Source organism: Protopterus annectens, chromosome 2.part2 (assembly GCF_019279795.1).
Source record: "Protopterus annectens isolate FY-2018-M chromosome 2.part2, PAN1.0, whole genome shotgun sequence".
Classification (NCBI taxonomy): Eukaryota; Metazoa; Chordata; order Ceratodontiformes; family Protopteridae; genus Protopterus; species Protopterus annectens.
The window spans coordinates 926,921,474-926,948,629 of NC_056730.1; the positions used below are offsets into that span (position 1 = coordinate 926,921,474).

Genomic DNA, 27,156 nt, shown 5'->3' on the forward strand with positions numbered 1-27,156 from the left:
ACCGCCTATAGGGTAGTTCATGGGTACCGAGTTTTTCCCAAAGGGGATGACAATGCACTTCTTAGCATTGATCTTGAGGCCATGACTTTGACACCAAGCATCTGGTTCTGTGAGGCCCTTTTGTAGAATGTCTACATCATTAGGTGATTCTATTATGGCTCCCAGTTTGCAGTCATCTGCGAACTTTGTTAGCCAAAGACCTTCTGTGTTGGCCTGCACTTCAGAGAAATAGATGCCGAACAGGAGAGGACCCAGGAACAAACCCTGTGGTACTCCACTCACCACTGGTCTGAAGTCGGATTTGGAGTCAGCTACTTTTACTGTGTGGGTTCTGTCAGTGAGCCAGCTGGCCACCCATCTTGTGACATAGGGATTTATGCCCAGTTTAGTGAGTTTATCTATAATTCCAGAGTGGGGTATGGTATCGAAAGCCTGGGCGACGTCAAGATAGGCTGTGTGCACTACCTTACCCTCATCTACGGCGCTGGTGACTGCTTAAAAGAAATCAGTCAAGTTTAGTAGACATGATCTACCTTTTACAAACCCAAACTGAGTGGGATTCAGGGTTTGGAGGTTACCTATGTCTTTGTTTATAAGCTCCAAGATGATACGTTCCATGGCCTTGCAGACCAGGCTCATCAGGCTAATGGGGCAGTAGTTTCCGGGGTCCATGGTGGCACCCTCTTTGTGGAGTGGAATAACCATTGTTGTGCACCACTCAGTAGGCACACAGCCTGAGGTGAGGCTATGACTGAACATGGTACTTAGGTGGGGTGCCAGTTCATTCTGTAGTTCATGCAGTATGCACCTTGGGATGTTGTCTGGTCCCATGGATGCTGTGTTCTTGGCTTTGCAGAGTGCGGTCTTTACTTATTCATCCGTGATTACAGGGGCTTTGCATTCTTCCAGTATTAAGATGAGCCCTTTGGAGGTCGAGAGGGGGGTAAAGTTAGCACTGAACTTATCTGCCAGGATGTTGGCAATATCAGTTGGTTCTGTATATTTAGTGTTATTGTGTTGTAACTCAGAGCAGATCTGAGTGTTGCCATTGAGATTCTTGACATAGCTGTAGAATGCTTTGTGGTTGTCTTTGGAATCAGTAGCGATTTTATTTTCATAACTGGCTTTGGAGGATTTTATGAGGGATCTCAGCTTCTTGCTGAGGCTGACCAGGGAGTTCCTCCAATCTTGGAATTTTACTCTTTTTTGCAACAGCTTCTTCCTTCTGTTGTAGAGTTTGTTTATGGCAGGGGACCACCAGATTGGCTTCCTTTTTTTGGAGGATAGCGTCTTGGTTCTTTTGGGGATAGCACAATCCAGGCACTGGTGTATGTGCTTATACAGTTCATTTGTGTAAGATTCAGAAGTCATAACTCTATTTTTCATCTGCATGGGTGTCGTGAAGTTTGCCATTTCTGTCTTAAGAAGCATGAAGTTGGCTTTGGAGTAGTTTTTGATGGTGGTTTACTTAATGGGTGGTGGGGGTGGGATATGAATGTCTAGGGTGATTAGCTTGTGGTCGGATCTGACCAGTGAGGAGTTGACCTCTGGCGTGGAACACCGGTTACCCATATTGGTAATGACCAGGTCAGGATACTGCTGCCCCTGGTGGGGGTGTGGACAAGCTGATCCAAGGCGTTGGAATTTATGACTTCCAGAAAACGTTGAGCAAATGAGTTGGTACATGAGTAGTTCTCCCAGTTGATGGTGGGGTAGTTGAAATTGCCCATAATTAAGGTATTGGCTTGTACCTTAATATTTTCCAGTATTTTAAGAAATGAAGTGTGGGAATCCTGGGGCATGGTGGGGGATCTGTAACAAGCTACAACCTAGATTGCTGTCTTGCTCAGTGTTAGTTGCACTTAGATAATTTCGGATGCATTATGTTGAGCAACTAGCCTGGATGTGTGGCTATCCTTAATGAATATGGACACACCTCCACCTTTAGTGTTTCAATCCAGGTTAGGTGGCCGAAAGGTGTGGTATAAATTATAGCCTGGTGATGCAGGGGTGCTTCTCTGGAGCCTTGAACCAGGTCTCTGCCACTACACAGATGTCTATGTTCTCCATTTTAAGGAGTGCCTTGAGCGAGGGCATTTCGAGGTTGAGACTTCTACCATTGAGTAGCATTACTCTCAGAGTTTGCTTGCTTGTACCTGTTACGGTGGTGAATTTGGCATTTGAACCTTTCCTAAAAAAGGCACTATAGGGGTGGCAAGAGCCTTAGCCAGTATCTGGAATCCCAAGGGCGACAGGTGCAGGCCATCTCTGGCAAAGCATCGTGGTTTGTCGACCATGTCGTCCCAGAAGACAGATACTGGATCCCCTTAGAATGACACCAAAAGCTTAGCCAATTGTTAAAATCAATAATTTTGTCAGGATGCTATTCAGGGCTAGGGTCATACCTGCCTGGGCTACAAGATAGAGAGCTCCTCCATGTCTCTTTTCATGTAGTCCAGGGTGATACATCTCAGGTCATTCACACCAACATGGACAATGATAGAGTCGTATTTGTACTTGTTGTGGAGTGACCTGATTGCATGCGTTATGTGGCGGATCCTGGCACTGACAGTAGCTTTCTCCTTGTTTAGCCTGGTGAGTGGGACATCAGTGTACCTGACTACAGAGTCACCTATGACTAGTGTGTTGGGTATGTTGTTTTGCCTTATGGGCTGAGGTTGAGTGACACACTGATTTTGTGGGTCATGTATCATTTGGGTAGTGTTGGGGGGGGTGGTTGTCTGCGTTTCAGCTTGGGAGGTCTCTGTTGCTTGGGCAGATTTTTCTTTACCCGGCACCCGACAGGCAGCTGACAGTAGCTTTCTCCTTGTTTAGCCTGGTGAGTGGGACATCAGTGTACCTGACTATAGAGTCACCTATGACTAGTGTGTTGGGTATGCTGTTTTGCCTTATGGGCTGAGGTTGAGTGACACACTAATTTTGTGGGCTATGTGTCATTTGGGTAGTATTGGGGGGGTGGCGGTTGTCTGTGTTTCAGCTTGGGAGGTCTCTATTGCTTCAGCAGATTTTTACTGAGACCCTCCATGAATGTGGGTGTGTGCTTTGTGTTTCTCTGTATGGGTTTTGGTAGTGTGGGTTTTGAAGGACTATGTGTTGAGTGTAGTGTGGTGCAGGTGTTAACCTTCTCCTCTTGACTGCCTAGACCAGTCTTAGCTGTTGACAGCTTAGCTTCCAGTTTGGGTATATAAGTGCATCTCTCACAGGTTGTAGTGTTGGGTGGTAGGATGAGAGGGTTGTCAGTGTACATGAGGCAATTGCTACATTGCCCCAAGATGCCCAGATTCATCAGGTGGAGAGGAGAAAACACCGGGAGCAGACCATGGATAGGTGCTTACTTATTTAAGTACTAAGAACTGTTTCCTCTTGACAAGTGAGGAAAGTTGAGTGCTGTAGTAATTTGTAGTTTATTTAGTGCTTACAACAAGTTCTGAGCAAGTGCTGAGCAAAAGGAAACAGTTTTGAGTGCTGAAACAAAACAAACTGGCTAGTTCTAACTAAAATCAGCCAGTTTTAGCACCAATCGCATGAAGAGAAGCAGGCCACGGCCTGTTTGGTGATCCACAGTCTTGTCCCAGATGATGCAAGGGTCTGCAGCCTTGTAGCCTTTTTCTGGTAGATGCCTCGAATAGCAACCAGACCAATCAGGTATGTTAAGCACAGACACGCACTCTCCAACCAGAAAAAGTTAGGAATCCATGCACTCTACTCCTACTCTCACCAGGATCAGAATATACGCACAGATTCTAAGCTGTCACCTATAAAGCAGTTATTAAGTTTTCTGGTGATCAGCAGTCTCCAGGAAATAATGTAACTGCACTCCCTCTCTCACCAGGAGAAAACAGAAGCATTAATCCCAAGATGACTGCTGAGAGGCAGAATGTGAGCTCTACAATAACTGGTGGTTTTGCTACAGATGCTTAAAGGTAAGATGACAAAAATGGTTTATCCTAAACACTTTAGTGTGCACTAGAGGAGTTAGATGTGAAAGTAGGTAACTTTAAGTTTTACCTGATTAAAAGTTAAGTTTTAGTGGAGAGTCACTATTTTTAAAACAGCACGATAGATTGAAAGGGGTGGTCACTTTTGTATTCTGGTACTATGTAATACAGTAGGATGGCCAATAAATTTAAATAGTTGAAGGGGAGTGATTTCACAAAATGGTAATTTTGTGCTTAGTCACACCAGCCAGTAAAAGAAGAGAGGAAATGAGATATATGGTCAAATTAACATATGGACAAGCAACTAGAAAGACAGTGGTGTTTAAGAACACAACACTAACCAGGTGGGAAAAATTCTATCTGACTCACAAGAGACAGAGCTGTGGTCTCTTTTCAAGTTTTAGTATGCAGTTAAAAGCAGACTACAAGTAAAACCCAGTGTAAAGAAAACAAATCACAGGATACAAAACAGAAAAAGGGACTAAAGTAATACAAAACACAACAATAAAAAGCAAACTAACCTTTTCCTCACAGCAAATTGTAGCAGAATCTGGGTGAGCCTTTCCAGTAAAGCTCTGAAATGTTTTATTTTACCCCTTAAATACAAGGTTTAGTTCCTAGCTCCACCCCCTCAGTTCACAGATGATTAACCTTAGCTGACCTGTTGTAACTTATGTGTGACTCCCTAATTGACCTCTTCTAATTTCACTGCTCAGGCTGCAGTGCTGTACAGTAGCACTGGTCACATGACTGTATCGATTATTTTACTCTTCAGCTTCTGCGGCATTCTTCTGTCTGACACTACTACTGATACTCTACTCCAGCTCATCACAGTCCCAGTCATTCCAGTTTTGACCTCTTCATTCAGACTTCCCTTCTCCTCAAACATCATTTGCAGATAACTGAAACAGTTGACCTGTTCCACTGCTTTCCCTTTTAACTTACTTTCCAGGTCAGTTTCATCTCATGCACCTTCAGTTTTGCATTCTATACCCTATCCCTTACTAAAGTTTCTGCTCAGAATCTGCTTATAGGAATAAATTACTGGCATGCAGCAGCTTTGTTGTTCTGTCCCCACCAACGTGTTTGTTAATGTAAACCATCTCGAATATGAATTGTAGTAGGTTCACAGCTGAACCTTGATACACATCCACTCCCCAGTGGGAACCCCTCTGAGTCCAAACAATGCTTGAACTTGTGTTATTGAGTCCTTGTACATTTCCTGCACTAGTTTTACCACTGTTTCTGGGACTTTGAACCACTGTAGGACTGTACAAATAAATTTTCTTTGCACATAGTCATATGCTTTCCCCGTAACAAGGTATGCCCAGCTAGAGTCTCTCCTCATTTCCGTTTTCCTCTCTATTACCTGTCCCATAACACATCAGGCCAGTTGTACTGCATCACAAACAGAATCTGAACTGATTATCTCCCATCTTACTTCTGTTACTTTGCATGCTTGTTTACTAATCCAGCACTTTCATGCAGTGTGACAGGACCCTGATGCTTATGTACTGTCCCAAGTTGTGAATATCCCTTTGTTCTTATACCCTGGCACTAGAATGAATATTTTCCAGTTAACATGGATATGCTTCTCTCTCTGCACTGCAATGAATACCCATATCCATATTCTCTGTGAGATGCGAATAATAAGCAAATATTTTTCCCTTTTCAAAAATGAAAATAAAATGAATCTAAAAGCACAGGCACTCAAAAAAACAAACTGCAACAAGCCAACCAAAAATATCAGTTACAGCATTACCAGTAAAACAGATCAAAAACTAAAAATCATGTTTGGTCTTAAACTTCAAGGGAAACTCATTCAAATCCCATTTCATCAAGTTTTCTCCTATCAAAGTGGACACATCCCAGAGGTTGTCAGGGTCATGTCTATGAACCCCACAAATCCTGATATAACTGCTTTCAAGAACTTGCTCTTACTAGTTAGATGTGTCCCCTAAAATCTACACTAAATGATACTAAGATAACGAAAACACCACTATTGCACAATTGTAACAGATCTTAAAAATAACTGTCAATGCAGTACCCTTGAAAATGAATGGAAACTCATTTGGCTGAAACCTTGTCCGACTGAATTACAATTGATAGTTAAGTGTAGAAATCTACAGACAGTATGTGATGGTGGTGTTTGGAATTATAGGACTGAGTAGGGAAGAGAGTCTAGAAGAGTATATATGGAGTGGTAGTGGTACCATCATGTTATACTCTCAGATCTGAGGATGTATGTATTCATGTGTCAGCACTATTTTCAATCTGTATGGTGGTTTTGCCTTTTCTCCATGACTGTGCAATTCATTGGTTAGTATGAAAATGTAATGGGGGTTTTGGCTCCAGGGAGGTTTGCCCCCGCAAAAAATGGTTTGATTTTTGTTAACAGTATATTTGTTGTGCAGAATTTTTCTATCTATTGTAATTCAGTCAAATGAGTCTTCAGATGTACATATATGAACATCTGAGAAAATAACATGGACCTCTCTCTCTCTTTATATATATATATATATATATATATATATATATATATATACACACACACACACACACACACACACACACACACACACACACACACACACACACACACACACATACGCATATACATTCAAATGAGCATTGCACTTCAAGACTGGAGAAAATATTCAGCATACTTATTAATGTTCTGAATCTCACTGTTAGTATGTTCAACAGACATGCCAGGTTACAGAAATAAAAAAAAACATATGCTCATTTCTCAAACAGAATATTATGGTTTTGTTAATAAATATTCAACCAAGTTTTAACTTCAAGAAAAGAGAGCCATTCTTAGTAATCCAACAAAATTCCATAATACTTACCACATAATTCCCAGGAGACGCTGATGAGTATGGTATCTTAAATAAAAATAAAAAGTTATTAAATAGCTTGTAATATCCACAGTGAAAAATATGCACACTGAGGTATTCAATCTCTGTAAGCAATCATATTTTACTTTACTTCATAGAAAAGCTGTATAAGATGGATCATGGATCTAAGTACCAGACATCCTGGGCAGATGACATGGAGAATGTGAATGTTGCCAAAATAAAATACCTTCATTATAACTAGGTCATTCTGATTACAAATGATACAACTAAATTTTAATGGAATTATGACAAGATGAGGTATGATTGTTTATCCACAGTAACAAAAAGTTAAGACATGCAAGCATTTAGCAACATGAATATTTTTCAGCCTTATAAAAAAATAAGCAGTTATGAAAACCAGTCGTACATAAAATATATCTGAGTTACTTTTCTTTCTTTAAATACAGTCATAAAATGAAACTTAAAGATCAAGTTTAAATGTATGAAACATATAAACTTTTTTGTGTGAAAACAAGTTTGTTTTGCAGCATTTACAAAAAAAAATATTTTAATGTTTGTGGCATTAATATCAATGGGCAAGCAGGCAGGAGGCTCTTAAGTTACTTTCAGTTACAGCATGAACTACGCACACATAGGTTCATACTAGACCAACAATCACCATAAGCCTAGTCATGCAATCCAACCCAGTTTTGTCCCAGAGTAACTGCGAAACTTACTTGGTGGGGTATGTTATTAAGGAGGAGGCCAAGGGTTATATGGGGGTGGTGGGTACCTTAGTTGGGGATTAATTTACTTATTGTTGTCTTCTGTCCATCAGAGACATGGGGGGCAGACCAGGCATGAATTTGCAATTATAATCCAATGATCAAGGTTTTGTTTGAATAGGGTCAGGGATAAACTCTGCTTCACATGGATGGGGGGCTTATTCCATAGTGCGGGGATCATTTGAGACACACTGGACTCTCCAGCATATTTTATTTATGTTGCAGGCAAAGTTCAGGTCCTTGGATCTAGTGTTTCTGGTGCTGTTTGTTTTGCAGATGTGCAAGAGATCCATCAGCGCTGGATCTGAGGAAGTCTTATATGTCTGGCATAAAGCACCTCTCAGTAACCTGTAGGAAGCTGAGTACAGAGATAGGGACTTAATGCAATCTGTGAAGAACATGGGATTCATAGCCTAGATTCTCCTGGAGAGGAACCTTTGAGGCCATTCCAAATATTGCAAGTGCCTGGTTAGCTACTTACCAACAGCTGGTACTGCACTCGGTGATGGGTCTAAAAAGGGCTGAAGAGAATGGTACTATAACATCCTTGGACCCGGATGCCATATTCTTTGCTTATGAATTGGGCGACAGAATGATTTTCTTGCTATTCTGGCTACATGTTGGTCGAACACCAGAATACTATCTACACGTTCCCAGATCCCCAACTACTGGGTTCACTTTTAAAAGTGTTTTATCAATGGAGTAATTAGCTTGGGTGGACTACTTCCCAAAGGGCACGAGAATGCATTCCTTTTCATTAAGTTTTAATATGTGGCTTTGGCACCAGTCATTTGTGTAGGACCCTCTTGTAGGATGCTGGTGTTATGGGTAGAATCTATGACAGCTCCCAATTTACACTCACCTGTAAACTTGGTGAGCCAGAGGCTTTTGACATTAGCCTTGACATACGAAAAGTAGATACCAAACAGGAGGGGGCCCAACACAGAGCCCTTAGTACTCTGCTGATTATTGGTCTCCCCAATCTTGACTTCTTGGGTCCTATATGTGAGCCACCCAGCAATCCAGCAAGTTATGCAGGGATATATACCTAGTTCTGAGAGTTCATCAACAACACCTGAGTAGGGTATTGTATCGAATGCCTTAGCCAGGTAAAGGTAGGTGGTATGCACCATTTCTCCATATCTATAGTCTTGGTGACCGTCTCAAAGAAGTCTACCAGGTTGCATAGATAAGACTTTCCCCTTAAAGCCAAACTGAGATGGGTCCAGTGTCTGTAGGTTGCCGATGTCCTTGTTGATCATTTCGATGATAATTCATTCCACGGCTTTGCATATTAGACTTGTCAGACTGATGAGCCTGTAGTTTCTGCTGTTGCAGCCCTCCATTCACCTGGTATGTAACATGTTTTGAGGCTATAGTTGAACACTGCTTAGACTGGTCTTGCTAGGTCATTTTTTATTTTTTTTTCAAATACCTTTATTGAATTATCACCTGTGACATAGGCAAATTTACATTCATATAAAAGTAATCAAACTATATTAACATAACAAACATTATACTTCACAAATACTGTCAAATATCATATAACCTAAGCAATATTAAATAAATTATTCAATTGCTGCTTTTATTTAAATAAAAAAGTCTTTATTAAACCATCACTTACTACATAAGCAATCATACATTTATATAAATGAAAACAAACCACACTGACACAATCCTAGTCTCAAGCGTTTTACATCACAAACTTTACTGACATACTCCCAGTTGCAAACATTATACATCACTTAAAATCTACCCAATCTTTCTCACTTAAGCATTACTTAAATCATTTAAGTCCTGCCACCTTTAAGACCTCATTCCTTCCTTGTATGTATTGTTCCCACAATTCCCATTTTTTCCTATGTAGTTTGCTCCCACCCTTTTCTAAAGATCTCAATTCCAATTGTTTTATCTCTGTTACTATATTCACAACTTCCAGTACAGCTGGTTTAGATTTTGATTTCCTTTTTCTAGTAATTGCTTTTTTTAGCAGCCACCATTATTAGGCACAGCAAGGCCTTACCATGTTTAGGCAATTCCAATTCTGTATCACAGCTCAGAAAAAACCATCTCCCTCATCAGACCAATCTGCTCACTCAGCATCTCTGACAGTGTATCTTGCAGGGAATCCTTAAAGTCTGCCAACTCACAGCACTCCCAGAAAATATGTTCCCAATTATCTCTTTCTTCCCCTTCACACCTCCAACATTTACTGTCTGCCTGAGCAAAAATTCTCTGGAGTCTACTTGGGGAATAAAACATCTATGTAAACATTTCCAGACAAAAATCCTAAATCTTCTACATTTTTTTGCATATTTGGGAGACATGCATACATCCTCCCATTGTTTCTTTGTGAACTGCTTATTGTACGTCTTTTATTTTTTATATTTTTCTCCTACAGATTTGTTTGTTTTTCAACTGAATTGCATGGATTATAGGTCACATTAAAGGTGGAAACAATTTTGAAAAGTTTTATTGTGGTCTAATTTTCTTATATCACAAAAACCTGGCATTTTAACAGGGGTGTGTACACTTTTTATATCTACTGTCGGTAAATTTTACAAACTAAGCATTTGCTACCATGCAAGGTACAGCTAGCCATCGTTGGGCTGTGAGCAGCACTGTGAAAATGCGTCTAATTTAGAAAAAGAAAAAAGCTGAAAACTAACTCCTATGCTCTCTGGCCAATAAACAACTGCAATTTGAGCTCCCTGGAGTGCTTCCCAACTCAGAGAGACCGGGTAAACACCTTCTACCACATGATGGATGATCCTGAAATTTCTTAATGTAAAAGCAATGGAAAAGTATCTCTCAAGTACAGATTAACAGAAAACAGCTATGTCACTGGTTAATTTACCTTTCTGCAAGGAGATTTAGAAGCAATCAGAAACTACAAACATTTTTGTAGCAAAAAGGTAATTAAATGATTTAAAAAGGCAATCATACAGGGGTAATCACTGAGTAAAATGTGTGCAAAAAGAAAAAAGAAAAAAAGAAAATGTGCTTATCTTAGCCTTGATGGCTCTCTAGATACAGTGGAAACACCTGTAAAGTACTGCTAAGCTCTGTGGAAGGAAGCACAGAGCTGGCAAACATGCCTAATTTATAGCAGACAGAATCAAAAAGCTGAAAACTAACACCTGTGCCCTTTGGCCAATAAACAACTACATTTTGAGCTCCCTGGAGTGCTTTGCAACTCAGAGAGACCAAGTAAACACCTTCTGCCAAAAGATGGATGATCCTGTAATGTCTTAATGTAAAAGCATAGCAAAAGTAGCTCTCAGGTGTGGATTAACACTAAGCAACAAAGTCCCTAAAAAGCCCTCAGGCTGATTAAACAATCTCACTTTAAGCTTCCCTGTGTGCTCCCCAACTCGGACAGACCAGGCTACCTTTCTACTGCTAAGAGAATTGCAGTCCCAATCTTCTTAATATAAAAACAGACTTTGGTTAGCTAAAAGTGAAAAGGTACCAATTAGCAACAACTTGTTAATTTAAACCCCCCGTGTGTTTCCCAACTCAGACCGACAAGGCTACCTTCCATTCTCACCAGAACTGCAGTTCTGGACATCTTAATGTAAAAACACATTTTAGTTAGCCAAAAGTGAAAACGTATCAAAAACAAATCAAACAACTACCTCCAATAAGTAATTCTCACTGAAGCCTATCTGCGTATATCCCAATTCAGACAGACCAGACTACTTTTCTCCTGCCACTAGAACTGCAACCTCAGTCTCCTTAATGTAAAAATATACTTTAGTTAGCCAAAAGTGAAAAAAGTACCAGAAACCAATCTAACAACTATCTACAAGTAATTACAAGGTGATTCAAAGGCAGACAAACCAACAATGAGGAACAGAGACACTTTAAGGTAACTTCAAAGTACAATAGCAGTTCAAGGGGTAGGGCCTTCCAGCTTCATCTGTCAGTACCCAGTAAGATAAGCAGAGGAGATCAGACTGGGAGGAGCTTCTAGAGCAAGGTATACAGAAGATGAGACTGGGAGGAGCTTCCAAGGCCAGATATACAGTAGGGGTGGGCAGCTCAAAAGACTCCAGCTTTAAAAGCACAACAGGAAAAGGGTGTGTGGGTGGAGAACAAGTTAAGAAGATATACAGTAAAAATGCAGTACGACTGCCCACTCAGAAATTATTTTAAACACCTAGGTACAGCACAGAAGCAAATTCAGAAGAGCTATTGTAAAAACGCAATAAAATGACAGCCCACTAAGAAATGATTTAAATACCTGGGCTTAGCACAGAAACAACTTGAAAAGTACTGCATCTATAAAAATGCCTTCAGTTTATAGGTTCAACTTCAGATACATAACAAACAAAACAGGAAACACATAAAATGATTTAAATGGTAAGATAAATGCAGTACTTTAAATGTAGTTTAAATGTACTTCCCTGGATGCAAAATGTAGTCACAGTGCCTTGTTTTCAAGCTTCCATGCTTCAGTCCCAAGACAAAAATAGCTGACTACTTGTATAATGTAAAATACTGGGGAGGAGGCTGGGTTTATTCACCACAAGCTCTACTTTAAACTCACCAAACTGGCCAAAGCTGACTTTTTGTTTTAAGTTTGAAAAGTGACCACAACAAAGAAGTAGATGAGCAATGTTAATAATCTACTTTATAGCTCAAAAAAATAATAATGGCTGCTGTAAAACCAAAATCAGTTTACAGATGCAGCTTCAGATTCAGTAGACAGTAAAAATGCAATAAAATGAGTGCCTGCTCAGAATTTATTTAAACACTTTGGAACATCAAAGAAACCATTTAAAAAGCACAGCAGACTGTAAAGCACTGCAACTGTAAAAATGCCTTAAATTTATAGCTTTAAATTCAGATACAGAACAAACACAATAGGAATGACACAGAACTGACTTAAATGGTAAGATAAGTGCAGTATTTTAAATATACTTTACATTTAGTTCCCTGGATGCAAAATGTAGTCCAAATGCTTTGTTTTCAAGCTCCCAACAGTCTCCTTTCTAGGGTCAGTGAGTTTTGTTAATTCAGGTATCTTTGATAAAAAACTTTGCTAAGTAACATAGGTTCATAGGTAGGTACTAGACTATCGGCCCTAGGGCCTATAAAACCCTAGTGAAAAAGGTACCCTGGCTTTCGCCACCCAAGAAAATTATTTTCCTGTGCCCCTGTCGAGCAGAGCCACAGAGGTGATCCCTGGGGTGAATTTCTTATTTCCCATCCAATCATCAAGATTTTTCTTGAAGAGTGCTAATGAGGAGCTTTGTTTGATATAGATAGGTAGTTTGTTCCAGAGTATGGGAAGTCTCTGGGACAGGAATCTATTCCTCCAGCATGTTCTGTTTATTGTGGTGACAAGATTTAAGTCCCTAGAGCATGTAGTTCGGAGGGATTGGGATTTCTTTAAGTGGAGCATGTCCAACAGCTCTGGGTTTGACATAGCTTTGTATGTTAGGCAGAGACTGCCAGTGAGTAGGCGATATGCAACGGAGTAAAGCTGGAGTCTTTTGAGATGGTCTCCGTAGGGCATCTGTTCGAGGCCGGTAATCTTCTTTATGAGGTATTTCTGCGGCCTTTCCAGTTGTTGTAGATGTCTTGTGAGGTACATACCAAAAGGGGAGTTGTACTCTATAATGGGTCTAATGAGTGATGAGTAGAGGGGAACAATGACCTCTTTTTTTCTGGATGAAAAACCTTTTGTGATGAGGTGTGCCACTTAGAAGAATTTCCTGACTACTGTGGCAATGTGATTATCAAAGGAGAGACTACTGTCCACCTGTGTCCCAAGGTCTCTTATCACACTTTCGGTGTTAAGTAGACTACTAGCTATGTGGTAGCTCATGGGTACAGAGTTTGTACCAAAGGGGATGACAATGCACTTTTTGGCATTGAGCTTGAGTTCATGGCTTTGACACCAGGCATCTGTCTCAGTGAGGCCCTTTTGTAGGATGTCCACATCATTAGGAGTTTCAACATGTCGGATTAGCATGGCTAAGTAACTGAATCAGTTATGTAACTCCCAAACTGTTAAATGAAAAGGATTAAGTGTTTTGCTAAACTGTTAATTTAACAGCTTGCCAATTACATAACTAATTCACAATTACCTAACCATGCTAATCCATCATAATTAGAGCTGGAACCCAAACTGACATTAAGCAACTCCTGCCCACCCATTAATTTCAATGCTGTAAATACAACTCTGTAAGTTTAGTCTTCCACTTTCTGATGCAATTTTTAAATTATTTTACTTATAAAATGTGTGAAACGACCTTTTGTTTTTGCATGAAAAAGTGTTCGCTTGTATAAAGATGCAAGATGCATGCGAACACTTTTTATGCAAAAAGCAAAGGTACTTTTGTGCCATTATACATGATCTTTACAGCAAATTTAACTGATATGTTAGCATATATATTATGCAAAGAATACCAATTGTGGGAAAGATTCCTCAAGGTAGTTGGCAATGTCTAGGGCTGCACAGTAGAAGAATCCCTGATACTCAGTTTATGCAGACCAAGTTGAACAGCATAACTGTGTACCACTAGAAACTGTAGTAAGATGCTGCTTTGCAAACTGCAGTGCGCAGATGAATAACATTTTGGATGTGATTCACAATAACTGCACACCAAAGTACTGGGATTGAACAGCATAAAGTTGTGGTCAAAGGAATGTACAAATACACTCATGAAGCCATCTCAAAGGCACCTCCACAAGTTGCTGAAGTGAAGAGATGTACAGGAGGACTTGTTTGTGCATAATGATATGAAGCATAAAAAATATGCATGTTTATATACAAATATACACACACACACACACACACACACACAAACAGTGCAAAACATACAGGCAAGCACACTAACTTGCTGTCCACTGTAAATGTTACATCCATTTTAGCCTTCCAGCACTATACAGAAATTGCAACTCACAATTAAAATGACTTCACTGCTCCACTTCAAAATGAGAACCAAACGTATGTTGGTACATAAGATGCTTGTGTCAGACAGAACATGCCTACATACTACAACCAATCTGTTCCACTGTTGTGTACCTTGCATGCTTAGACCATACAGAAAGAGCAAACTGTGTGCCTTTAATATATATAATGTAACAGTAAAAGGCACTTATTATACAATTAAAATATAATGCTCACTTGCAGAAAGCTTGTATTTGTAAGAGTTCATATTTATCCATTTTCCTAATATCTAAGCTCAAGCTAGTCTTGTCTTCTTCCTTCATTTAATGGCTAGCCATAATTAAAGTCCTGAGCTATTTTTTTTAACTAAGCTACATGCATGGTTGCTGATTTGGAAAGTTATCTCATACAAGATTCAACACTGTATCACTCAACTACCTTCACCAGGTTTAGGATTAAAACTTTTTTACATGCTTGTAAGCTGCATAACTGTAGGTTTCAGGCCCAAATACTTGAAATGGCACAATTTCATTATGTCTTCATAACTGATCGTGTTTGCAACAAAAACTTCTTTCAACACTTCACATTATTCCTCCCATGACAGGCTTTTCACATCAAATCCAGTCAAACTGCCAGAACTCTCATTTTACTTCTTTCGCTTCCCCTTCATCAGAGTCAACACAACTGCTCATTTCTTAATCCTTCTAACACTTGTTATATTCTTTGTGCTGTGTAGTTCATTACCAAAACAACACAACTGCTCATTTCTTAATCCTTCTAACACTTGTTATATTCTTTGTGCTGTGTAGTTCATTACCAAAACAACACAACTGCTCATTTCTTAATCCTTCTAACACTTGTTATATTCTTTGTGCTGTGTAGTTCATTACCAAAACAGAAGATTCTATACCTTGATATAAAAGTCTACCATCTTAAACAGTTCAAAAGCTTTAATAAATAAACCAAACTCCATGACTCCACAGCAAGCCCGCAGCATGGCGTTACACCTGTGAAAAGCACTGCAGCTTATTAACTTATGGCAAACTCATTACAGATAGGAAATGGGAGAAGGGACTAGTTTGATCTGAATACTAAACATATATCTATCCCAACTCCAAATATAATGTACCATCTAGGCATCATATTTGGATACACAAGATAATATGCAAACAATGAAGCCACAAATTATTCCTTCTCTACATGCCAATTAGGAAAAATCGGGCAAATCATTCAAAAAAGTAATGCAGTGCAAGGGATTCTACATACAAATGTGATAACTGATAAATTACTGCACTATACTACATACTGTAGGCATTTAAAGCCATCATAAAATGCACAGAATGAACACCACAAGACAAACATGTATCAGACACTTAAGAGTGAGCATAGTTTTGGGCTAGTGCTATGAAGTGAACACAGACAGAATAAGGTTGAGACACACTAACAGCTTTTAGAGAGGCATTAAATGAGAGGAATGAGGTTAAGAGACACCAAATATTATAGGTACAGACACATAATAGATCTCAATTTTTACATCAGTATCAGGCAGCACTGTCATTATGCACAGCTGTATCAGCAGACATCTGCTTTGGATTTCTACAGACTTGTTAAAAACACTGAAGGGAGAAAGCATGTTAAGAATAAGGAGTCACAAAGCTTCACTGGACAAATGATAAATAAGTAAACATTTGTGTTCCAAATAGTTTCAAAACTGTTTTTTTTTTTCTGAGATAAACCACTGACCTAAGGATCTACAGTGATACATAAATAATTTTGAGAAGACGAACTGCATGCCCCAAAACTGAAAAAGTCAAATTTGACCCCTACCTCTAAAGTGTAGTGACTATGGAGATATTTATATTGAAGAAGATAGGGATTGTAGGGGGATCCTCTACCTACAAAAAAATGTACAGCTTTTAAAAATTTACATTTTCACATCTTTAGGGATTGCAATTTCAGTAACTGAAAGTGCATTTGAAACACAATGTATTATAAACAATGACTGGAACGCACACGCATGCCTTCTAGACACAAGCATGCATGATATGGTGCAGCTAAACCATAAAACCAAGTACTGAAATTACTGTAAAATTGTAAGCAAAATGAACTCTGCCGATAAATTCGTTTCAATATCTGGAGTAAGACAGTGCTAAAAATGGGGGTTAACTTTTAACAATAGAGTGTTTAGATCCATGGATAATTCAAGATTTGGTGGAGCATGGAAGACAGAGTTTAATTAAAGAAACAGATTTCAATAATTAAAAATGTCTAACTTTGACTTTGTTACAGTAACCATTTGAAATCATTGTAGCTAAATAGGTTGTAAGAGGAATTTTATTTTTTAAATCATTTAGACTGGATAGCATCCAGCAACCAGGCTTAGTTTGTTTGAGCTGAGATACCTCAGAGCAGATTCCTGAAGAAGATAAGGGATAGTGGTCCGGATACAGAGAAAGTAAGGCCAGGTCAACAATGTGTAAAGGGTTTGAGGAGGAAGAGAGGTCCAAGGACAGGTAAAATGGGGCTCAGCGTCTTCCACTACAGAACAATGCCTTTTTGGTAATCACAGTATACTGACAATTATCTGAGTGATTCTGACCTAGCATGGGATGGTCTCTGCAGGTAGGTATAAGTTTTTCCTCTGTAATTTGGAGAGGGGACAGCCATACAATCAGCATCAGACAAGCAACAGAGGAGGCAGGAAGGATTTTTTTTGCCTTTTATATGTATGGTCTTGTATGTGTCCTGTCTGGTGCATGGACTAGACCCCCCCCCCACCATCTCTGGCTTTGTCAGGTTCTCTCCTAGGCTGGTGTATTGTTTTCCTGTAGCATTCTCGGTGTGTGTGTGTGTGTGTGTGTGTTTTTAATTGTGTGGGTTGCTGCAGCAACAGGCAGCATTTATTTTGTCACTGCCTTTTCTTCTCAACAGCTATAGGATCTCTTGCATCATTTATAAAAGAAAACAAGCAAGGTAGCCAGAGGTGCTGCAAGGGATGCCATGTTAGGTAAGCTGTTCAAGGGGAGGGCTCCCCAGGTAAGTTCATGGATAGCAGACATTTAAAAGTAAACATAAAAATTAAAATTAAAAAACAGACATTTCCTATCCTGGTACACTGTCATTGTCCAAAAGTCCAGGTCAGGGAGAGAATGGCAACAGCTGCCATCTTCTTTTGTCTGGAAAGTAAGTTAGAAGTTTCTACAGATGGCGTCAAAGTGGCAGGACTGAAATGCTGACACGTGGCAGATAACCTACATCATGCTGTTTTCCAATACAAGAAAGAAAAAGGCAGTGAGTGCTTTGGCTAGTAATCTGATGATCATGTGAACACTTTGTGAAGTGAAATGGATGAGGGCAAAATGTATATTACTGCCTACCTCAGCCTGGCCAAGGCATGTGACACAATACTCTATACGTGCATTGCAGAAAAATTTACTAAATGAGGTAAAGCCCTTTACATTGCCTGCTGGATAGCCAGTTGGCTTACAGACAGTACCCAAGACTTTATAACAGGGGCATCTCCATCCACAAAAAGCCTGGTCACTAATGGGGTGCCTCAGGGCTTCATGCTGGGGCTGCTCCAGTTTGACATCTACTTCACTGATGTTAAGCCTAACATCAAAAGCCTTTGGCTGACCAAGTTCAGAGATGATTTCAAACTCGGTGCAGTCAGTGAATCCCCCATGACACAAAAATCCTCAAAGAAAGCCTGACACAAACTAATAACTGGTGTCAGTGTCATGTTCTAAAACTTAATGACAAAAAGTGTATCATAGAATCTTCCAGAAAGATTGCTACCTCAATGAACAACTAGATGGGCAAGACACCCCTAACAGAAGACTCTCTAGTCAGGGATTTGGGAATGCAGGTAGACAGCAATTTCACATGTGACCATTGTATGCCTACTGTAGTGAGGAAATCATTTTGTTACACAACTTCTAAGTAGGAGTATGTCATCTAGATCCAAACATGTCACTCCTCCATTGTACTCTGCTCTCATAAGACTAGTTACTGAGTATAATGCCCCTTCAGTATTTATCTGGCTAAGCATATGCAACAACTGGAGTGCCCACAGAGATTCCTTGCAAAAAGAATACATGGTGTGGAAAACAAATCCGATGTGTACTACCTCAAAGCCTTATCTTTATATTCTGTTTCCTACAAGATGTTGAAGGCATCATAACGCTGGCCTAAAAAGCATCCTTTGGTTCAACTCTAATGGACTTGCTGCACATCCATAAAACAAACAGCATCATGAACACCTATTCGAGGGACCTAAACCTTGACTGGAACATAAACAGGACAGGCTGGAGTGACAGGCATATGTCTCTCCTTTCTCTGGAACAGCTTTCCGATCCATGTGAAACAGAGTTCATCTATGCACGCAAGCGAAACTTTGATCAGTGGATGGGGAACCGTACATATAACCTTGGTCTGTCATCTATGCCTCTATTAGAGAAAGGAGGCTTGTAAATGCACAGCCACGCATGCCCAAGTATATATACCCCAAAAAGCCTTTGGAAACAACTATCAAATTTTACTGGGAAGTATTTCCAGGCTTAAAAATTACCTTTAGACTGACAGCCTAGTATTCTACTACTATACTATGATACTATGATGTTCAAGCATGCAAATGTAAGGCTTCCTTATATTAGCATGTTTTGTCTATCAAATGAGACACTGAGGCACTGTAATGGGTTCACGTTGTTTATTGTACATAAATACATCAGGAGCTGTAACTGGAACATATATTTAAGCTAAATTACTGGCTCATTACTTCAAACACACTCGCATGTGCATCTCCATTCATGGTTGCATTAATTCTGACTGACTATACAAAATGGCACCGATATTGCACGTACTCAGTAACTTGTATGCACATGCTATCTAGCTACAGTGGCTGACTAAGTACAATACACAATGATCTACAAACATCATGATTAAAACTGACGATGCAAACTGGCAGGACTTTGGAGAAGAGCAATTATGCAATGGACATGTTGCATCATAGTGTGTATCAGTACAGGCACATGGATATTACAGAACAGGGGTTTTCCCAAGGCTTTTGCTCAATTATGACTGATGGACAGGTTGAATCCAATCAAGGAACCTCAAAGGAGAGCCTTGATGTTAGATGCTTAACTTCCTTTGAATGGAAAAGGCTGGCTGATTCCAGCTTTTTCTTACACTTGAAAAACGTTATATTCCTAAAGCAGCAGCAAGGATTCTAAGAACTAAGCCAACACAACAATGGGCAAAGGAGATTCTGATGGCAGGGGTAAATGGAATTATGGGTACAGAACAGACAAGACATGGCTGGAAATTACTGGAGAAAACTGGCAAAGGAACTACAGTATTGGGAGCAAATTGGTAGGAAAACATAAAAGAACAGGAAGAGGACAAGAAGACATTTAGACTGCAGGCTAGAGACTGCCTTCCATGTCTAGGATTGCTATTATAGTATAATAGGCAATTAGAAAGGGATAGAGGAATCCTCAGTGAAAGACCTGCTCTAACAGAGATTTTAGTTGAATCTAGAACAAAAACTGCTGTGAAAAAAGGGATATTAGTATGGCATATAAAAATTGCACGATAACTACAGGAATCAATCACAGGAGGTTAGAAAAACTGGGAAGAGAGAAGTGATTAGCAATTTACAAGGAAACAATGGGAGGACATATGTATGGCTCTCAAATATGCAACAACCTCTAGAGGGTTTAGCATTTTTGCTTGAAAATGCTTGCACAGGTATTTGTGTACCCCAGGCAGACTCCATAGAATTTTTCCACAGGTAGATGACAAAATGTTGGTGGTGTGATGGGGAAGAAATTGGTAAGTGGGAACACATTTTGGGAATGTAATGAGTTGGCAGACTTTAAAAAATTTTCTAGCGTGCTCTGTCAGAAATATTGGGTGAGCAAATGGGTATAGCAAAGGAAATTTTTTTTGAGCTGGGATACTGTCTAGACATACTAAAACATTGTTAAATTTAATTCTGGTGTCTACCAAAAAAAAAACTTACTAAAAAATGTAAATCAAAGTCTAAACCAACTGTATTTGAAACAGTGCACATTGTAACAAAGATAAAAGAACAGGAAGTGAAATTTTTAGAAAAGTGAAGGAGCAAATTACCTAAAAATGGAAACTGGGGACAATACATACAGAATAATGTTTTGGAGGAGGATGAGGTTTAATGGGAGGCAGGAAGTGAGCAATGTATGAACTGTTGGCCTGATGATAATTATACAGGAGAATATATGTGATGTATAATGTTTGTAACTACAAAAATATTAATACAGCTTGTTTTCATTTATATAAATATGACTGCCTATGTCATAAGTGGTAAATCAATAAAGGTTTTAAAATATCAAGTATTTACAGGAACACAAAGACACAAGCAGTAGGTTATACTATCAATTCTTTGGTAAGCTTGTGCTAAGTTTGAAATCTGATGAGTGACAATCCAATTTTAGTGCATTTGTACATTAAATAAAAGCACAGTATGGTATTTTGAAAACATACATCAGCTCTTTTCACGAGTAACTTTGTAGTGATCACAGAAACTCACTATTTAGATATCTATTGGTATTATTTTTAACAACACAGCAGTTTTCTATGTACAACTTCACTGAATAAAATTCTTCTAAAGTTATGTCACTTTTATGTACTTACAGAGTTGGCATTAGATGGATTTGGCCATGGCCTGTTGCCTCCTGGACCCCTGTAAACAAGATTTCCAGATGGTATTTTATTTCAAAATGTTATAAATGCTTTCCAGTTTCAACAGTAAAAGTAACTGCTATTATCACAGAAGTCTGTTTCGCTTTTCACAAAAAAAATTTAACGCACATCATATAAAGCAATATGCAAACATATTTCTGCATTCTACAGCTAGGTTAGATGATCATACTGAGACAAAACCTCTCATCTATTATCACTTCAATTAAAGTATACAAAGGATGCAATGGATACTGATACTAAACTGATACTTAATGTTGCCTTAACTTTCTAGATATTGTGATGTAATACAAAGAAAAGACATTTTTTTTAATTTCATCTATCTGATGACCAGCTAAGTCCATTGGATAAATTGTCTCTTTTCAGAGGTGACCTGAGAGTACTGTCTGGTGCTCAGAATCACACAATAGACAGATGAAGGTGAAAAAAAATCAAACCCTGTGCCATAGGCACATGAAGCAGCTCATTAACAGCTCACAGTTGTAGTCCTACGTGCTGTCAACTGCTATTCAAAGCACACAATATGGAATACATATTATTCCAACCACTGACCACACAGCTCTCTCTGATTTCACCATAATGCAAACAAATTTCATCCAACTCTTCTTGTGCAGTTTCCTTCTCTTCCTGTCCCCTTGATTAGCCATGCAGTAGATATTAATACAGTCTCTACAGTCACGTTTTCTAATTATGACTCTTGGAGTTCTGACAAATGACAGGAACACTGCAAAAAGTGCTTCTTTTTTTAAACACCTTTATTGAATTATCACTTGTGACACAGGCAAACTTACATTTATATAAAAGTAATCAAACCATATTAACAAGTTCATATTTACAAATGTTATACTTCACATGAATTGTTATATATCCTATAATATAGGTCATATTACATAAATTATTCAATTCATGCCATCTCTTAAACCTCATTCTGCATTTAAAACATTGTTCTGCATGTATTGTTCCCCCAATTTCCATTTTATTCTATGTAATTTACTCCTTACTTTTAGTAAAGATCCCAGCTTCTGTTATTTTATTTCTGTTACAATATTCAATACTTCAGGTATAACTGATTTAGACTTTGATTTCCATTTTCAGTAACTTTTTTTATCAGCCACCAAAAATAAACTTAACAAGGCCTTACTATGACTAGGTAACTCAGATCCTGCATCCCAGCTCAAAATAATTTCTGTAATTGCACTCATTTGCTCACCCTGTATTCTCGACAGAGTAATTTATAGGAAATTTTTGAAGTCTGCCAACTCATTAGATTTCCAAAATATGGTCCCAGTTACCTCTTTCTCCCCATCATCCCTCCAATATCTGCCACCTACCTGAGGAAAATTTCTTTGGAGTATGCTTGGGTAATGAAAGCATCTATGCAAACACTTCCAGGCAGAAATCCTAAATCTTCTTGACTCTGTTAAATATTTAGGAGCCATACATATGTGCTCCCACTGTTCCTTTGTGAAGTGCATTTCTAATCTCTCTTCCCAAACTTTTCTGACCTCCTCTGATTGATTCCTATAGTTACTGTAAGTTACCTGTTGGTGTGCCCGGTGATGTGCAATCTTTAAACTGGAGATTCTATCACTGGCTATTTTGACTTTTTGTACTTTTTATTGGTCTTCGTGAGACAGATTTGCTCTTATGACCTGCAATCTAACCTGAATGTTTGGGAGACGCATTTTAGTTTAGTACTGCTCACTACATCTGATATTGCCAAGATAATTAAAGTGCGCGTATGTTTAAACATTTTATTCACAGTCCGTCATTAATTGTTAACTAGTTTTGGTGTTACACATCACTGGGACGCTGGTGTTCCCCCCACACCTTCCTAGTTTTCTCTCATCCTCTTCTCAAATTGCAGGGATTAGTTAAAGTTCTCGCTTTCACTTTTTTTTATTTCCCCTCGCCCGACTCCTCTGATCTACAACTGCTGCTTAACTGCTGTTGTATTCAGCAGCTGCATTGCTCCCTGCAGTTGCTCACGTTTAGTCAGTAGCTAATATCTCAAGTTTCTTTGTTTTACATCTGCTTTTGGTGGTCCCCCTGTATTATTAGCATCATATCTTACAGCATACATTTTAGTCTTATTTTTGTTAATTTCTTGGATTAAAAGGAAAGGCTTTTTATCTTTTATAAGGATTAATACCTACATGGTTTGACTTCTTGCTGATTAGGTTTGAACACTGCCACGAACATTGCTTTTAGGTTAAACCCGCTCCATTCGCCCTCACTGCCCTCAGGCTCACTCCTCTCCCCTACCCTACCGCCTTTTCCACCCATCCCTACTTATTCCAGAATTTACACTTTAGCCATACTAACCACACCCTTTGAAACAGGCCACACTTCCTGTTTAATTCCTCCAATCCTCACTAGCTTTCTGCTCTTTGGCCACTCCTATTTTATTTATTTTATTTTACATTTGTTTACTGGTAAGGTCTGCCTGGGCTAGTAACCCATTTCAGCTGAGGCCTGGGGAGAAAAGTTCCAACAAAAGAAAAATGAAAATGTAATAGATTCCGACAGTATAAACCTTACATAAACATAATAAGCTGCATGCGTAGTTATACACAGAATTTAAAAGGAAAACAATAGAGAGCAAAATATCGTACTTGATTATACATAGGTTAATAAAACCACAAAAATAGGTGTGGACCTCTTGGGTTTTCGATCCTGAGTGATGCCTGCCGGAGGGAAGGAATAACCAATTTTACAAAGCCTTTCACTCTTGATCTTAAATGGTGAACAGATTTCCACGTGTAGTCGGTGGTGGAGCTAGCTCTAAAAAGAGCTGTTTTAGCCCTGTGGGCAGCTGGAGCTCTATATAGAGCTGTTACAGATCTCTATGAGCTCTGAGAAGAGCTGTTTTGTGTTTTGAATGCCCTTTCGGGCAGATGCAGTAGTTCTAAAAAGAACTGTTTTGTTTGGTTCACCAAAGCTGTGTCTGTGCCTCTGGCTGGTCTTACCGGAGCTGATACAGATTTCTGTGAGCTCTGAGAAGGGCCGATTTGTGTTTTGAATGCCTGTTCGGGTATTGGTGGTAGCTCTAATAAGAACCTTTTTTTTTATTCTTCAATGTGTCTCCGGTTGCTCTTACCAGAGCTTATACAGATCTCTATGAGCTCTGAGAAGAGCTGTTTGGTGTACTGTGAGCTCTGAGAAGAGCTGTTTGGTGTAAGGTGCAGATCCACGTGAGCTCTGAAAAGAGCTGTTTTGTGTATGGACACAATGGGCTCTGGGAAGAGCTGCTGTTGTGTCCTTCTGTGTTCCGCGGTGGTGTCGATCTCCGTTGTCCTTCTTCTTGAACAGATCTTCGGTTTTTTTGCTATGTGTGAGTCCTAAAAAGGACTATTTGTGCGCTCCCCAAGCGCTTGTCAGAATGACCTGAGAGCTGTTGCTGTGCTGCTTTTATGCTACTGTGGAAGGGGCGTGGTTGAGGGATGTCCAATGAGAAGTGACTAGTTGGGGGTGTGGCCCTAGTAGGCCTACAAAGTGAAGACGGACCTGGTTGGAAGCATCTCATTCCTCTTATTTAGTTCCTTTTTATTATCCAGCTACTTTAGGTTACTATAGGTAACTATACGTTAGAAATAACATCATAAGTTATTTGCTTCAGTGGATTAATAGTGAAACTATTAATAACAGCAGTACATTTATATGCAGTACAATTAATGTAGGATTTCAAAATGTTAGGCTCAAGAAAGGAAGGAATACGTTTCATGTTCCCATCTGCCAGACATGTAGTTAGGAGTAGCAGGAAGTTAGATTAGGATTTTGGTGGCATGGGAGGGGAAGTTGTTTGTATGCATTGATGAGAGAAAACGAAGAAGAGGGATAGATGGGGGTATGAAAAAATCATCCTGTGGTAGTACACAAGCATTGCCAATTGTTGTATAGGTGTTCCTTGAGCAGCAGTTTAAAATTGGTGGTAGAGATGGTGTTGTTTATGTGTTGGGGTATGGAGTTCCAGGATTTTGCTATTTTTTTTTAGAAAACAGGGTTTCACCAAAGCTGTTATTGGCTTTGGTAACTTTTACTAGCAGTTTGTCGGATGAGTGAAGGGTACTGTAAGTGGAGTATGGCTGGATTAAAATTTTTAGGGAAGGACAGTTATCGGGTTGGTGTATAATGATGTGGGCAACTGCAAGTTGGTTCAATGCTAGTAGGTGTGGTGGTTCAAGCCACCTTTTCCCTTTCTATCTTATACCAAATTACTTTTATACCTGCCTCTTCTCCCTAGCTACTCTACTTTTCAAAACTTGTAACAACCTCCCAACTTCCCTTCCACATTTAATCAACCTCTTCAGTTCTTCTCCCTCATCCCTTAACTTCTTCCTCTGTCTCTTCACATCTTCCTTGATCATGCTCCTCGTTTTCTTTTGTCCTGTACTTTATGGCATTTCTATATTAATTTCCGACCATACTAACCTCTGTCTCCAACCTTTCACCTAGTCTGTCTTACTCACTAAAAGATGACTGTACCACTTAATCTTTCACTATCTCTCCCTCCTTATTTAACTACTTTAATAATCTCCTCTACAGTACAGAAATTTCGAATCTCCCCTTACTCTTCCCCAAATCTAAACCTAAACTTCACTTTTACATCACAAACATCCCCCCACTCTACCTAACTACCCTAAATTTATTTCTCTCTGGAGATATTCACCCCAAATCTGGACCTCTGTCAAACTTTACTCCCCCAATTAACCCCTCTCCTCCCTCTCTACCTACCTATTCTACATCCTCCTTCAACCCTTCTTCATCCTCTTCTTCTACATACCCCCTTCTTCCACCAAAAACTTAACTATATTTTCTCTAAACATCCAAAGCTTTACAAATAAAACATCTGAACTTCATTCCTGGATTGCTCTTTACTCTCCTGACATATTTGCTCTCTCTGAGTTCTAGCTAAAACCTCATATCTCTGACCTTGAAATCCTGCCACCTGGTTATAACATATACTGCTTAGACAGAGTCGCAAAAAAGGGGGGAGGTGTAGGTATACTGTACTCGAACAACTCCCTTTCCCCCTAATCAATTTCTTTGTCTAATTTTCATCCTGCTGAAATTTTATAGTTAATTGCAAAATTAATAATCATAAGAAGCTAGCCATAGCATCCATTTATATCCCTCCTGGTAACAACATCTCTTCCCTTGAGCAATTTTTTGCCTGGATCTTACAAGCCATCTCCTACGAAACTATAATACTGGGTGACAATAATACTGAGTGGAAGACAATATCTGATCCTCTCAATAATGGCATAAATCTTTCACTTGGCTAATTAAAACCCCAACCCATCTGAACAACACACCAATACCAGTTCCATAAGACTGGATACTTACAACTAACCCCAATCTACATCATGATCCAAGGACTCTACCGGGCCCCTTAAGTGATCATCTTCCCACCTGTGCTCAATGATACACTCTCCAATCATGTAAATCACACCACTTTATAGAATGCCGTAACCTCTCCACTTTCAACACAGATTCCTTTAACCTAATTCTCTCCTCAATTAACTGGTCTTTCCTCCACCACCTCTCCTTGGAAGAAGCTACATTAACATTTAATAGCATCTTCCTAGAGTCCCTAAATTCCCTTTCTCTCATCAAGAAAATAAGAATAAAAGCTAACTATGCACCTTGGCTCACACAATCTGCTCACTCTCTTATGTGAGAGAGATAGTGCTTGGACATACTGGCTAAAAACAGTGTCACACTTTCAAAGACAGAATTTTGCAAGCTAACAAAAGAACAGGTCAACTCTGACAAGAAAAATTTCTACCAAAAGCCTCTAATCAACTCAGACTCTAACTCCATAAAATTCTAGAACTCTGTCAAAAAAATTACTTCACCCAGGTAATTCCTCTTACCTAACCCTTGCTCCAATAGTTCTGACATTTATACAGCTACTTTTATCAATTCCT

At 39.2% G+C, this 27,156-nt stretch overlaps 1 protein-coding gene across 4 annotated transcripts in view; it reads right to left on the reverse strand.

The window, feature by feature from the left end:
• The window catches only part of SSBP2 (single stranded DNA binding protein 2), a 1,934,337-nt gene that overhangs the window by 201,383 nt on the left and 1,705,798 nt on the right, over positions 1-27,156 (reverse strand). For all 4 annotated transcript variants that reach the window (XM_044064241.1, XM_044064242.1, XM_044064244.1 and 1 more), the window contains exons 10-11: positions 21,161-21,209; positions 6,812-6,847 (exon numbers count right to left, since the gene is read on the reverse strand). In XM_044064241.1, the coding sequence (XP_043920176.1) occupies positions 6,812-6,847; positions 21,161-21,209 (85 nt within the window). The remainder of the gene's footprint in view (positions 1-6,811; positions 6,848-21,160; positions 21,210-27,156) is intronic.